Source organism: Ichthyophthirius multifiliis, assembly GCF_000220395.1.
Source record: "Ichthyophthirius multifiliis unplaced genomic scaffold scaff_1120509251009, whole genome shotgun sequence".
NCBI lineage: Eukaryota > Ciliophora > Oligohymenophorea > Hymenostomatida > Ichthyophthirius > Ichthyophthirius multifiliis.
The window spans coordinates 1-15486 of record NW_004086288.1 but is presented as its reverse complement, the minus strand read 5'-3'; the positions used below and the strand labels follow the sequence as shown (position 1 = coordinate 15486).

The window sequence follows — 15486 nt, the reverse complement described above, 5'->3', positions numbered from 1 at the left end:
AAAAATTCATTTCTTTCATTTCTTTTTAATAGTTCTTCATTAATAAATCCACAAGATTTAAAAGTTCATTCAAAAACTCAATTTAATTATCACAAAATTACAAATAATAATAAAAAGGTAATATATTATTCAATTAAATACTTTTTTTTCTATAATCACGGACTAAAAATCCTGTATTTTCGCAAAAAGAAGCTTATTTTTTAGAAACAATATCATAAGCAATTTTTTAGCTTGCTCTTATTGGTGTAAAAAGTATTTGAAATTTTTTAATTTATTAATTTTTTAGAATATTCAAAAATTATTCCAGATCTTAATTATTCTCTATTCCGAATTTCAAATTATTAAAAATTTCCATAAATTAAATAAATCTAAAAAAAACAAAGAATAAATTATATATTTTTATTAAATATTACGTTATATTTTCTTGGCTACCAAACATAAGAATAGTTGAAACTCTTCCAAGTAAATTTTTGAAAAAACACATTTTTTATAAATAACTTTCAGATTTAATTTTTGGAAAATCAATATTTATATTTTAAATTATATCTTCATTTAAATATATACTAATGTGATATTTATCTTAAAGCATTCCTTTTGTATGTAATAATTAAATTCCGAGTTTATTCCATGTATTAAAAGGAATTTTTATTAAGGATATAGGATCTTTCTTTTCACATCTGTAATTTAATTTTCCATCTTCTCCTATATAAAATTCAAAGTCTTTATTTTCAGCTTATGCAGAAAAAATAGATTAATGCTTTTTAGGACCAGATTCATGTAAAAAAACAAAAAAACAAAATAATTCCCTATTTATTAATAAAAATTTTATAAGAAAAATTAATAATTTTATACAAAACTTTTTTATTGATTTTTTTTTATTTATAAAAAAACTTAAATCAAAAAAAAAAAAATAAAAAGTTTTTTAATCTTTTTTTTTTTTTTTACTTGATTTAGTTTTTTTTTTATTAAAAAAAATCAAATAAAAGCTATATATATATTTATTTTTTTTATTAAAAAATTATTTTTTTTGTCAATTTAAATAAAAAAAAACTAATTCTTTTTTTATTTTTTTTAAAAAAAAAAAATAAAATAATATAATTTACATAATATAAATATAACTTTACTAAAAAACCATTTGATATGGTTTGCATTTATAATATCTAATCCACTTCTCAATCCATTAAAATAAAAATAATTATTAGGCTCATTTTAACTACTCCAAATTTAATATCCTAATATATCTCTAAGGATACATACTGAATTTATAGCTTTTTCAAACTTTAATTAGTTTGTTTGAAAGTCTATAGCATTCTGTCTAATCATATTATAAATATTATATTTAGAAATATAATTGTATTTTAAAAGAATTGAAATGAATGTATTATATGATTTTTTCAATTCCTTATCATCAGTATTAAGGTATTCACTTATAGTATAATCTAATATATTTTTCGGTGGATATTCTTAGCTTTTAATGCTTTTCTATACTAATAATACTGCATTTGTTTAAATAGACATTAAAATATAAGATAGTTTTTGTAAGAATAAGATCTTTTTTATATTTTATATATTATTAAGTATATTTATTACTTTTTATTTTGGATTTTATATAGATTTTAATTGCTCAAATAAGTAATATACTTGCTGAGGATTTATTATTATATTACTAATTTAGTAATGCTTATGTATGGCTTTCGATTTTACATCATAAAATAAATATGATAGTAATTCATCTATTTATTATTACTCTTATATATTTTGCATTTTGTCTAAATTGTAATGTGAATGCTTTTGTATTATATTTTTTATTTTTTTTAGAAATATTTTTATTTTATTTTTATTTAAATTTATTAAAAAATAGTTTTTTATTTATAGGCGAAATTTTTTTATAATATTTTTATTTATGATTATTCAATATTTATTTTTTTTTAAGTGCAAAATAAAATTAAATTAAAATATTTCTATTAATAATATAAGAACTAAATTGTTTCATTTTTATTAAAATAATAATAAAAAAAGTAATATTATATACTTATAGAAAATATAAAAAAAAAAAATTATAATAAATTTTATAAATTAAAAATAAATAAAATTTAACCATATGGTATATTTGTATAAAATTAATTTTTTTTTAAAAAAATATGAAAATTGCAATTAACATGATTTTAGGCTTTTAAATATATACATCTATTAAAATTTATAAAAATATATATTAATATTTTTGTCTGTAACATAGCTTTTCCTATAAATAAAATTTAAATATTTCATTTTTAAATCAGTTGCACATAACAATATATTTTTCCATTTTTCGCAAAATTTTTATATAATTTATCATAGTATGAAACATAAATAAGTCTTTCACAACCCAAAATAAAATCTACAGGACTTTTAAAAAATACAACTACTTAATCTTCTTCAATATCCTGGCCTACACATTCAATTCCATCACAAAGATAATCAAAAAAACTTTTAAAAGAATACAAATTGGAAATATTTTGGATTATAACTTTAAAGTTATCTGATAGTCCATATCTAATATCTTAAGAATTATAAAAAGTGAACCTTTTACCAATAATTTTTCTCAAATAATTTAAATTGAGTAGAATTTTATTGATATTTTTAACAGAAAGGAAAATATTGAAATCCAATTATAAAAAATTAAAATCTGATTTATCTTCTAGTTTTTCATTTAGAAATTCTTTGAAATTTGCGAATTAATTTTTATCAATATTTTCAAAAATAATTAAATTTTAAATTTCAGAATTTTTTTCAAAATAAGTTTTATTCATAAAAACAATTCTCAATAAAAATTCTCCTAAAAATTAAATTATTTTTTCATTTTAATTTTTTAATATTTCATCTACCAAAATCAAATCTTCCTTATATAAAATATATATAAATACACTCCCATAATGTAAAACATAATTAAATTATATATTCCTCTTAGTAAATATTTCCTTCATAAAAAAACTAAACTTTCTGCACATTCATTACATTTTATTAACGAAAAATTTATTCGATTATAAATTTCAAATTAATATTCATTTTTAATCTCGTATTAATATTCGTTTTTTGTTTTTCTCTTAATTCTTCTAAGTGTTCTTTTTCCATTTAAGACATCATATTACTTTGTGTTAATCCATCAATATCTGGATGTGTACATTTATGTTTTTCTATTATTTATTATCTTTAATTTTATGCTCTATTTATTATTTCTTGCTTTATTTATTCGCTTCTTAATGTTATACATGATGAAAGTCTCCTAAAAGCGCTTATTGTTTCGGTCATTTCACTACTATATGTATATATTTAATCAGTTCTTCCTTACTAAACTAAAATTCGTGCCACATATAAATTATTTTTCCAACCTTCTGAGCCTTTAATTGGAATGAAATCAACTTAAATTTCATCATTTATTACAGGATTTATAAATGAAATTATTTTATCATCTAACTATTATTTATTTTTTATTGTACAAAAAATATTAATATATGCGCATATATACTAAAAATTACATATTTAGTAAATTCTTCTCTTTATTTTAAAAATAATTTAATGCCAATAACTTTATATGTTAAGTCAGTAATTCCTATTAAAATAGCTCCTCCATTAGTATTTAAAAAACTCAAAATTTCAATAGCTAGTTTTCTAGTTATTTAAGGACTAACTATTGGCCATGAATATTATTTATAGTCTATTGTATTTGATTCACTTGTTTGCAATATTTCGTGATAATAATAAAATGAACGACAGCATTCTCGTTTTATATTTTATGTTTTTTCAGCTTATGTACTTAATTCATATTCAATTTCTGCGTCTGATAATTCACCATCTTCCATTTTTTATATTTTATTATTTTTAGTGTTTAATTTATTTATAGATAATATTTATTTTTTATAATATGAATTAATTTTTGTATAAAATTAATGTGCAAAATTATTTTTATTTATAAAATGAACATAATTTAATTATAGATTTAAAATTTTATTATAAAAATATTAATTAAATAAATATAAAATATTAAAAATAAGATAAAAAAATAAGTATCTAATATTAAAAGAATAGTTAGTATATAATTATAAATATATATATATATATATATATATATATATATATATATATATATATATATATATATATTTATTAAAAAATAAGTATATAAAATATATATTTTATCAAATAATTTGCATTAATAAGAGAAATATTTATTTAATTTTTAAATTAAAAATAATATAAAATTTAACAATAATTGAAACAAAATAATACTATTATAAAATAATATTTATATTATTAAAATAAAATAATAAATATATTATAATTAATAATTTATAAATTATTATTTTTATTACATTTATAAAAATTATTATTATTATTATTATAATAATAATAATTATTATTATTATTATTATTATTATTATATTAATTTTTATTATTATTATTATTATTTTATTATTTTATTATATTATTAGTATTACTAATATTTATATTATTTTTTATTATATAATTATATATCATTTTTATATTAGATTTTATTTTATTTTAATTTTTTAATCTTTAATATTTTACCTATAAAAACAAATATTTTTTTTTTTTACATTCATATTTATTATTTATTTATCATTATATAATTATACAATTTTTTTTATTTAATTTATTTTTAATTTAATAATAAATATATTTAAACATTAGTTATCATACTATTATTATAATATATTCTTATTTAATTAATTTTATTTTTTTGTTTATATTTTATCTAATTTTTTTTTAATATATTCAGGCAAATTTAAGTTTATTATTTATAAGATTAATAATGCTATTTTCAATTTATATATATGTCCTTAATATTTAAGATTTTTTTTTTTTTTAATTTTATAAATATTATTTTATACTTTATTATATAATGATTTCATTTATCATTAAATTCTATAATCTATTTAAATAAAAACATTTTTTTTATTACTTTATTAAATATAAATTATATAAATAATCGTTTATTATATAAAAATAAATTGGATAAGATTATATTAATATGTTTTTATATATAGAAATATTTGCATATTTTTTGATATTTAAATAAATTATTCTAATATATATTCTTATTATTTAAGTAAATAATAAGTATTTAATTTTATTTAATTAATAATATTTAAAATAAATAAATATATATAAAAGCAAATCAAACATATATATTATCAAAATTATTTATAAATACTTAAAAATATATAGTCTATATTTTAATTAATTATGTTTTCCAACATTTTTTAATTTTTTTTTTTTAATTAAATTATGATATTAATACTAGCTTTTAATTTCATTATACTTATCATTCCAATAATCTTATATTTAATGAAAAAGAATAAGTTTATTTTTCTTTTAAAGAAGTTTTAATTTTATATTTAAAATTATTATATAAATATACTTTATCGGAATTTATTTTTAAATAATCTCTATTATTAATTATTTTCTTATTAAATTTATTCTGAAATTCATTCAATTTTTAAAATTTATAAAGATATTTCTATATTTATTAATTTTTATTGATATAATTCTAGTTGATAACTTTTAAATTTGTTTATTTTTTATTTAATTTCTTTATTACTAATTAATTTGAATTATTTTTATTTTCTGATTAATACTCAAATTGTTATCAAAATTAATATGAATTTCAAATTATTAATATCAAAAAGGATACTTTATATTTTTAAGGAGATTAAATTTTTAGATTTTCATTTTCTTACTTAATACAAAATGTTTATAAAAATAAAATAAATTATTTTTTCTTTATTATGATAAAAATATAAATATCATTTATTAGTTTAATATTTTTTTTTGATTTATAAATACAGATATATTAAATAATAAATCTTATAATAATAATATTATATGTTTTATTTATTAGTTTTTGTTTTAATTACTTTTTCTTTAAAAAAAAAAAAATTATTGCATTACTTATTTTTATATTTACCAAAAAAAGCTATAAATTTCATTATGAATATATAATTAATTATATTTCAAACTTGTTTATTATGCTTATATCATTAATTAAATTCTGAAGTCGTTTGTGCTTTTAACCTAAATAAACTACAATTATTTATATCAGTTATTTTCTTATCATTATATTTATTAATTTCAAAATGATTTCTTTTTTTTAATCAACACTTCTTCTTTTTTTTTCCTCTTGAGTATTTAGATATAAGATTATTTTGATATAGGAGAGTTTAGATTTTTTGATGAAAATTAGAATCTTATTTTATCAAAAATTTTTATTTTTTATTAATCTAAAATACTTCTTTCATCATCCCTTATTTTATTTTCTATTTTATACTTATTTGGAGTTTGAATATCTATTTAATTTTCCATAGAAATTTAATCTAATAATGTACTAATATTAATATCACTATTTTTTTCAATTTATGCGCTTATCCATTTTAATAAATACCTATAATATTTATCATCTTTATATTTCTACTCAAAAATTAATTGAATTTCTTAGAAATATTTAGGTTTATTAAAAATACATTTTTTATTCAAAATCGAACTAATATATTCTAATTATTAATTTTATACAAATTCAATTAATTTTTATTAAACATTTCTTACATCATAAACTTAGTTCAAATACATTAAAAAAGGAATTAATTAGAATAATTCTTAATCTTCTATATCATCAAAAAATGAGTCTATTAAAATCGCATTTTCTTTTTAGAATAGAAATGAACATTCAGAATTCTTTTTATAGGTTTTTTTTTTAATTATATATTTAAAATATATCATAATATTACTTTTTGGCATGACTTAATTTATCTGTAAATTTTTTCAAAAAACTCAATTTAAAAAAAAATAAAAATATAATCCATTTTTTTTTTTTGTAGATTGAGTTTTTTAAAAAATATACAGAAAAAAGCATGACAAAAAGTAAATAATATTTATTAAAGCAATATAATTAGTTTTTTTTATATTATATAAAATATTTAAATTCTTTATTATTTATATAAATATATTAAATTTATAATTTAAATTATCTATTTTAATTTATAAATAAAATAATTATTTTTTTAACATTTGTTTTTTATTACATCAATTATAATTATGTCCTTTAAATCTCTTTTTAATTTTGATAAATCTTTAACAAAAATACCATTATGAAATGTACAATTTTCTCTAAAAATTCTAGATGCGACAACTTTATTTTTATCAATTTAATCAATAACAGGATTTGCATACTTTTTTTTAAAAAAATATATATATAATAGATAATATTATTTAATGTATAAAATACTTCTCCCAGACTTGCAGTAAATATAATTATTTCATAATATTGACTTAAAATTTCTAAGAATAATTCACACCCTGGTCTTTTCTTAACATAAATATCAAATTTAATATTTTAAATATTAATCTATTTTTATTATATATAATATTTTTTGAAAAAAATAAAAATATTTAAAATTAAAAAATTTTAAATAATTATATAGTAGTATATATTTGATTTTTGTAATTTAGTTATTTTATTTTTCCTCTTAATAATATAAATTATAAACAAATTTTTTTATATAATAATATTATATATATATATATCTATTTATTTTACAGTCAAAGTAAAATCATAATCTTCTACTTCTTTAAAATAACAATGAACTAAAGTTTCATCCAAGTCAATAACAAGAGTTTTTAGGTCCTTTTTATTTATAAAAATTAAATTATTTTTCAAATCATAAGTTTATTTTGCCTATTTTTTTTTTTTTTTAATAGACTTTAAATTTAGATTATTTTGGTTTTATTTATTAAGGATTTTTTAAACTGCTTTCCTTTCCATTTTAATAAATTTTCTTTTAATTTGCTTTACCATTAGTGCTTTATATAAAACAACTGCATATAAAATCTAAGAAGCCAAATTATATAGTACTTGTATTTTATGTATTTGTCACCTATACTTATTTATTAGTTTAATTTTAATCACTTTTTTATATATAATTATAATCAATATAATTTTATTAATTTATTATATTTAATATTAATTATTTTAATGTTTAAATAAATGGATAATAAAAAAAAATATTACTTTTAATTTGCTTATGTAATAAACGAACTTAACATTTTTTATTTTTCTTATAAATTTTGTTCGTTTTCCCTCATTTTTCGTTAGTAAAAAAAAATATTTATCCAATTATTTTATTATAAATTAATTAACAAAAATATATTAATTAATTTCTTAAAAAAAAAAAAAAAAAATTATAAAAAAAAAATGTAAAACCAAGAAAATAAAACATAAAATCAAGAAAAAACAACAATCAGACATCCTCGTTTAGATAAAATCTTATTTTACTAAATGATTTTATTTTATAATAATTAGCAAAAGCCTAAATAAAGTTATTCCAAAATCCAAACAACGAAAGATTGGTTTGACAATTTTTTCTTTAAAGATTGCCGTGACCCAAATTATTCATATACAATATTAAGACTTCTCCTCCCAGTATATGATAAAGAGAGAGGAGCGTTTGGTTTAAAAGAAAAAGTTTTAGCAGATATTTTCTCTAAAGCCCTTCCTCCTAGTAAAGATATTTTAAACAGATTAAGATTTTATAAAAACGCTACTTATTAACCACATTAGGCTCCTATAGGTGATTTTGGAGATGTATTAAAACATGTATTGGATGATTTTTGCCCAACTATGCATGTAATAACAATAAATTAAGTTGATGAAAATTTAAATAAATTAGCTTAAGCATAAACTAAAGAAGAATAAATCGAAATTATAAGGTTTTTAATAAAATAATGCACATCAGAAGAAATGAAATGGATAGCAAGGTTTTTTTTTTAATACAAAAAATAATAAATAATAATTTTTAATTGAAATAAAAAAATAAAGATTAATTTTAAAAGATTTAAAAATAGGTATAAATCATGATAAAACATTAACTTTATTTCACTAAGACGCCCTAGCTTTATTTAATACTACATCAAGTTTAAGAGAAGTATGTAATGAATTTTAGGATAAAAACCACCGTTTATAAGAAGTAATGAGAATTTTTTACCCTATAAGGCCTATGTTGGCTTAAAAGAAGAGTTTGAAGGATATCTAATATATTTTAGAAGGTAAAGATTTCCTAATAGAGACCAAATATGATGGAGAGAGAATATAATGTCACGTAACTGAGAATGAAATAAGATTCTTTACCCGAAATTCGCATAACTATACAAATATATACCACAAGATGTGCGTAATAGTCCGTCATGGGATTTCATAAGAAATAAACGAATGTATACTAGATGGTGAGATGGTCGTTTTAGAAAAAGAAAGCGGATAATCAGTTTAATTTGGGATGAATAAAGTAGTTGCATTATCAAATGAAGATACTGATTTTTGCATTTGTTATAAAGTTTTTGATATTTTATATATTAAAACTAAAAATGGAAATGATGTGAATTTACTTAGTTCAACTTTAAAAGAAAGAAAAGAAGTTTTAAAAAGTGCAATTGTAAATGAAATAAAATATTAATTAGAAATCATATAAGGAAACGAGTATTCTAGATAGGAGGATATTTTAAATGAATTCAATGAAGCAATGAATAATAATGAGGAAGGTATTATCATCAAATAATTAGATAGTTAATATGTGCCAGATGAAAGGTCTAATAAATGGATTAAAATGAAAGGAGATTATTATGAAGGAATCACTGATACATTAGATTTAATTGTTTTAGGAGCATTTTTAGGAAATAAATCATATAAAACATCAGGCATAGGAGATTGGACAGATTGCTTAACTCATTTTTTACTTGGAATAAGTAGCTATATTGATAAAAATGTGCCTACAAATTCTGTATTTTTGCCATTTTGTAAAGTTGGAACAGGATATACAGATGAAATTTTAAGAACTATAAAAATAAAATTAAGAGATTAATGGGTTAGAACATCAAATTTGCCATCTTTTGTTTAAAATTGCAAATTATAAAAATCCGTAAAAATGAAATATATATATATTAATATAGATATATATATATCTATATATATTTAAATATATATATATATATATATTATATTATATATATATATATATATAATATTATACATATTTATTTCCTTATATATTGAAAAAAATATATTTATATACTTTTATAATATATTTTTAAATATATATATTTAAAATTTATTATATTAGGATAAACCTGAAGCTTTTATTAATTCGCCTGATAATTCGCTTATTTTTGAAGTTAGGGCTTCAGAAATTATTAATTCTCATAATTTTCCAACTCATTATACTTTAAGGTTTCCTCGTTTTGAAAAATTGAGAACTGATAAAGATTGGTATGAATGTATGACATTAGAAGATTTATAATAAATGAAAAATAATTTAAGTAAAAAATAAGGCGAAAGTGATGCTGAGAAAAGTTAAAAAGAAGATGGAGAAGATAATAATGAATAAGGTACAAGATCACCTAAAAAAAGAAAGCAAATTAAAAGAAACCATCAAGAATATGCAAATTAGATAATGTAGTAATATTAATAAATAGATGTTTCTTAAGTTAATTTAGTTTCTTAATTGTTTATTGGGTTTGTTTTTAATATTATTAATTGTGAAGAAGGTGAAAAGCAAAATCTCTAATTTTCTATTATTTCTAATAATGGATAAGTTTTTTAAAATGATTCCGGAAAAGTAACACATTATTTAGCTTATATGCATGATTTTAGAGTTTAGGCAATAATAAATAATTATAAAGTAAATGTTTTGAAACCTAAATGGGTATTCGATTGTATTAAAAGGAAAGAAATTCTTGATTATGCACCAAAGTATATAACTTTTGCATAAGAAGAACTTAAATAAAGAAATATAGCTTTATATGATAAATATGGAGATCCTTATTTCAAAGAAATAGATGTTGAGGAATTAAGAGATATTTTAGAAAATATGAGCTGTGATGATGAAATTTTCGAAAAAGATAAAAGTCTTGAAAAAGAAAGAGATATTCTTTAAAAAGAATTAGGAATAGGATTTAACTAGAAAACTTTTTTTTTATTTATTAGAAATTCAAATGAATGGAAATAAATTAAAATTAATATTTTGTAAAAAGGAGGAAAAATTTTATATGATTTAGATTAATAAAAATTAATTGATTTTATAGTTGATTATAAAATGAATTAGGAAGAATTGGAAATTGCTTAAAATTATATAGATGCGAATCCTTAAACTAAAATTGTTTAATATTAATTTATTGATTAATATTTATGATTTTTTTTTTTTTAATTTAATTTTATATTATTTTATTTTATTTTTTTCTAAAATATATATTTATATTATTTTCAATTTTATTAAAAAATTATAAGAAATATTTTTTTATTTTAATTAGTATTATTATTATATATATTATTATTAAAAGTAATAAAATTTAAATTTTAAAAATTTTATTGGAAATACAAAAAATAATAAAAGGCTCTATTTTTATTATTTATTAAATTATTTTTAAATTTTTTAAAAATAATTAATATAAAAAAAATGTAAATAAATATATTCGATAAAAAAGAGTTTTATAAAAAATATTTAAAGTAATATTTAATCGAAAAATTTTCTATTTTTTTAAACAGTTCTTAATAAATAGAAATGTAAAATTAAACTAAATTTTAAAAAATATTTTATTATTTTATAATTTTAATTCTTATATCAAAATATATAATTTTTTAAAATAAAAAAATAGAAATTCATTATTTAATTACATAAACGAATACATTATATTTTCATAAAATATATTAAACGAAAGCGAATAATCATAGCAATTATTAATTCCTGAAATATTAGAGAATATATTTTTAAATGATGATACAAATAATTAAATAAATATCAATATATTACATAAAGTAAATAATAAAATATTTATCTAAAAAAATATTATATATATATATTTATTTCAATAAAGACCGAAAAGTGTTTATTTAAAATATTTTTATTTTTATAAAATATAAAATTAATGTATTAATACTTAATGAATTCTTAAAGTCTTGAAAAAAACGAAAATTATAAGAAAAAATATGAAAAATAATTAATAAAACATGTAGATTATTTAAAAATAATAAATTAAATGTAATAAGAATAATGTTTAAATGAAAAAATGTTATTAATATATAAATAATTGCTTGATATTTAAACTTAATCAAATGATTTTTATACATACTTATATTAATTTGCAAAAAAAATAGAATTCAATAATTTATAATAATACGTTAAATAAATATAAAATTAATTATAAACTTAAACATAAATTTGCGAAAAATAAGAGTAAGTTAAAATTTAAAAACCTTTATTAAAACATTAAAATTAAATTGATTCTTAAAAAAGTATTTCTACAAGTGAAAATAGCGAATAACCTAAAATAATTTCAAATAAATAAAATAATTATATTAATAATTCTATTTAAATAATAAAATAATAAATTTAATAATAAAACATTATATAAAAAAATATCATTTAATAAAAAAAAAATAATGACACTTAGTTTATTTTCAAACCTATAAGTAGAAGTAGAACAATGTATTCTTAATAAATTTGTAGAAAAATATAAACTAAAAGCATTAATATGATTTAATAAAAAAGATAATCTAATATAATACTTGAAGCTACAAATAAAATATTGTAATAATAAAAAATAGGCATTGAGGAAACTAATGAAGATAGTGAAAATTCTTTGTAATTTTAAAATCTTTGGGGTCATAGAAAATAATATTGATAACAAATAAGTTTTTCCTTATTTAATTATTAATAAAAACTAAATTTTATTTATAAATATATATCTTCTTTTATTTTAATATAAATTATTTAATTTATTTACAATTTTAAAAAACTCTATCATTTGTATTTGTTGTATTTTTTATATTAAAAATAAATTTATAATTTTAATAATAAAAATAGATAAATATATATATTTGTACACATTTCTTACTTTTTTTTTCATATTTCCTCATCTTATATTTCATTTTAATTTTTATATTCGTAATTCTTCAAAATAAAATTTTGTACTTATTCATAAACTTAGTCATTTTCATGGTATTGTAACTCTTAAATCCTTTATTTAAAACCTAATTCTTAAAGTACACTTTTTATTAAATTATTTTCAAAAGATTAGGTCAGATTTTCACCAAATTTAATTAAAGCATCAACTCCTTATAAGCTTTTTATAATAATGTTAACATTATCTATTTAAATCATTTTAACATATAAATCTAAAATACCTTTTTCTACTAATTTTATTAATTGGAATTTATTTGCTCCGAAAACAAAATTATTTATACATATACATACTTCAAAAATAACCTTTATTTATATTTTATTTTATTTTTTTAAAAAAATTACTTCTTCTGAATCTATTTTTCCTATAAGAATTATTTTATCAATAATCCTGTTAAAATTTAATATTTCTTATATTATATTTTCACCCTCAATTATTAAATTTCCTAAACAAAATAAAGCATATTTTCTAACCTTTGTATTTGTATTATCAAGAGAAATAGATAATAATTCCAAAATATTATTTTATATATATATCTATTTATTAGTTTTTTTTAAAAAAATAAGTTAATGTAAAATCTTTTATTTATTTTTACTTCAGAATTATTTTAAAAATAAATTAAATTTCCTAATATTATTAAAATATCCTATTAGTATTATTATTAATTAAAATATTATAAAATAAGTTTAAAATTATCGATTTTTTCAGTTATTAAATTACAAACGTAATTATCAATTGACATATTTTTAATTATTTTTATTCCGTATTAATTTAATTCCATATTTTTTTAATCTTTTAAGCATATTTTGCATATATCTAGAAATTACTTTTTAATTTCTTCCTAAAAAATAAAATTATTAATTGATTAATTATATTCACAAATAAAAAAAACTTTATTTAAAACATCAATTGTTAAATATTAAGATAAAGTAAGATATATCCATGCAATCAATATTTTATTTTCAGAGTTTTCTTCAGTTTAATATTTATTTTTAATTATATCCAAATTACCCTATTCATAAAATAAACTAATAAGAGAAGAATATGTTAAACATAAATTTCCTAATCCAAATAAACCCTTTTAAATAAAATTAACTTTTAATTAATAACAATATTTTTTTTTACTAATTAATAAATATTATTATTTTCACTTTATAAAAATTATGAAAAAGCATCAAATATATAATTTAAGTCTGCTAAAAGATCTTTTTTTATTATTTAATTTTCAGTAGCAATAAAATTTTATAATATCCATGCAGCTTCATATTATAAAACATCAATTTCATTATTTTTTAAAATTTCAATTAATAAATTATGTATTCTTTATTATATTAAAATCTATGAAATTTCTTAATTGCTCTTTAAAACAGTTAAAATTCTTATTTTTTTAATTTATTATAATAAAATATCTATTTTTTATAATTCTTTATAATTATTATAATCTTATTTTAATTAATTGCACATTTCAATTATATATATTTCTAATTTCTAAAAATTAAATAATTATAAAATTTATATTAATATAATATTTTACTTTTTGATTGTTGTATATATATTAGGGTATTATTGCATATATTTATTAATTTGGCTAAACAGAATTCATTTCATATGTAGTTTATTATAAATATTTAGTTCTACACTTATTTAAAAGATCTTTTACTTAACTTTTACGCATACTATTTCTTATTAATTGTCGTTTTTTATTAATCAAATTTTCTTCACTATTTTTAATCATTTTTTTAAATTTAAAAAAAAATATATAAAAAACAAATTTATTATTATATTATGAATAAAATTTTCATATAAAAAAAATAAAATAAATATAATAGAGACATATATTAAATTTAAATAAAAAAATAATTATAATAATAAATTATATAAAACTTCTATGTTTTGATATACAAAAAATAAAAAATATTTATTATATATATTTATATAAAAAAGTTATATAAACAAATATATATAAATATAGATAAAATTATATTAAAATATATAAATAAATAAAAAATATATAAATAATATATTTAATAATTTAAATAAATATAAATAAAATTATATTAAAATATATAAATATATAAATACATATTTATTTTAACAATATATATATATTTATTTTTGTATTAATAAAAAATATATTTATATAAATATATTAAAGATATTTTATATTTTTAATTTTTCTTTTTTAATATTTTTATTAAATATATTAGTATATATTAAATATTTTATACATTTACTTTTTTTTTTTTATAATTTAAAATATCTTTAAAAAATAATATATTTTAGATTGTATTAAAAAATTTTTTTTTTTTTTTTTTTTTAAATTAAACATTAAATTATATTTTTAAAAAAATATTAAAAAAATTTATAAAATTACCACCTTTAAATATTATATGAGGGGGGAGAAATTATATATATATATATTATTTATTATTAAATTAGATTAAATTAAATTAAATTAAATTAAATTAAATTAAATTAAATTAAATT

The 15486-nt window shown here is 15.4% G+C and overlaps 3 protein-coding genes across 3 annotated transcripts, besides 19 other annotated features; 1 reads left to right on the top strand and 2 right to left on the bottom strand. All coding sequences in view use genetic code 6, as the record gives it.

The window, feature by feature from the left end:
• Nucleotides 1-1273: 1273 nt before the first annotated feature.
• On the bottom strand, nucleotides 1274-3839 carry IMG5_128270 (hypothetical protein; the record flags this gene model as incomplete). The annotated part of the gene is made up of 2 exons (XM_004032135.1): nucleotides 1274-1315; nucleotides 3516-3839. 2 exons carry the CDS (start codon nucleotides 3837-3839, stop codon nucleotides 1274-1276), a joined length of 366 nt encoding a protein of 121 aa, XP_004032183.1.
• A 149-nt stretch (nucleotides 3840-3988) lies between these two features.
• Nucleotides 3989-4042: a microsatellite.
• Nucleotides 4043-4069: 27 nt separating this feature from the next.
• Nucleotides 4070-4140: a microsatellite.
• A 126-nt stretch (nucleotides 4141-4266) lies between these two features.
• Nucleotides 4267-4406: a microsatellite.
• Nucleotides 4304-4468: a microsatellite.
• Nucleotides 4360-4500: a microsatellite.
• Nucleotides 4360-4539: a microsatellite.
• Nucleotides 4407-4539: a microsatellite.
• A 95-nt stretch (nucleotides 4540-4634) lies between these two features.
• Nucleotides 4635-4667: a microsatellite.
• Nucleotides 4668-6129: 1462 nt separating this feature from the next.
• Nucleotides 6130-7849, bottom strand: IMG5_128260 (NLI interacting factor-like phosphatase family protein, putative; the record flags this gene model as incomplete). The annotated part of the gene is made up of 5 exons (XM_004032134.1): nucleotides 6130-6729; nucleotides 7077-7223; nucleotides 7280-7399; nucleotides 7592-7678; nucleotides 7847-7849. 5 exons carry the CDS (start codon nucleotides 7847-7849, stop codon nucleotides 6130-6132), a joined length of 957 nt encoding a protein of 318 aa, XP_004032182.1.
• Nucleotides 6953-7007: a microsatellite.
• Nucleotides 7004-7054: a microsatellite.
• A 388-nt stretch (nucleotides 7850-8237) lies between the features above and the next one.
• Nucleotides 8238-8283: a microsatellite.
• On the top strand, nucleotides 8246-10947 carry IMG5_128250 (hypothetical protein; the record flags this gene model as incomplete). The annotated part of the gene is made up of 3 exons (XM_004032133.1): nucleotides 8246-8808; nucleotides 8870-9962; nucleotides 10164-10947. Coding segments are annotated over 3 exons (2440 nt in total), but the record flags the coding sequence as incomplete, so codon positions are not given.
• Nucleotides 9972-10149: a microsatellite.
• Nucleotides 9974-10077: a microsatellite.
• Nucleotides 10948-11231: 284 nt separating the features above from the next.
• Nucleotides 11232-11303: a microsatellite.
• A 133-nt stretch (nucleotides 11304-11436) lies between these two features.
• Nucleotides 11437-11476: a microsatellite.
• A 2894-nt stretch (nucleotides 11477-14370) lies between these two features.
• Nucleotides 14371-14432: a microsatellite.
• A 521-nt stretch (nucleotides 14433-14953) lies between these two features.
• Nucleotides 14954-15076: a microsatellite.
• Nucleotides 14966-15072: a microsatellite.
• A 352-nt stretch (nucleotides 15077-15428) lies between the features above and the next one.
• Nucleotides 15429-15486: a microsatellite.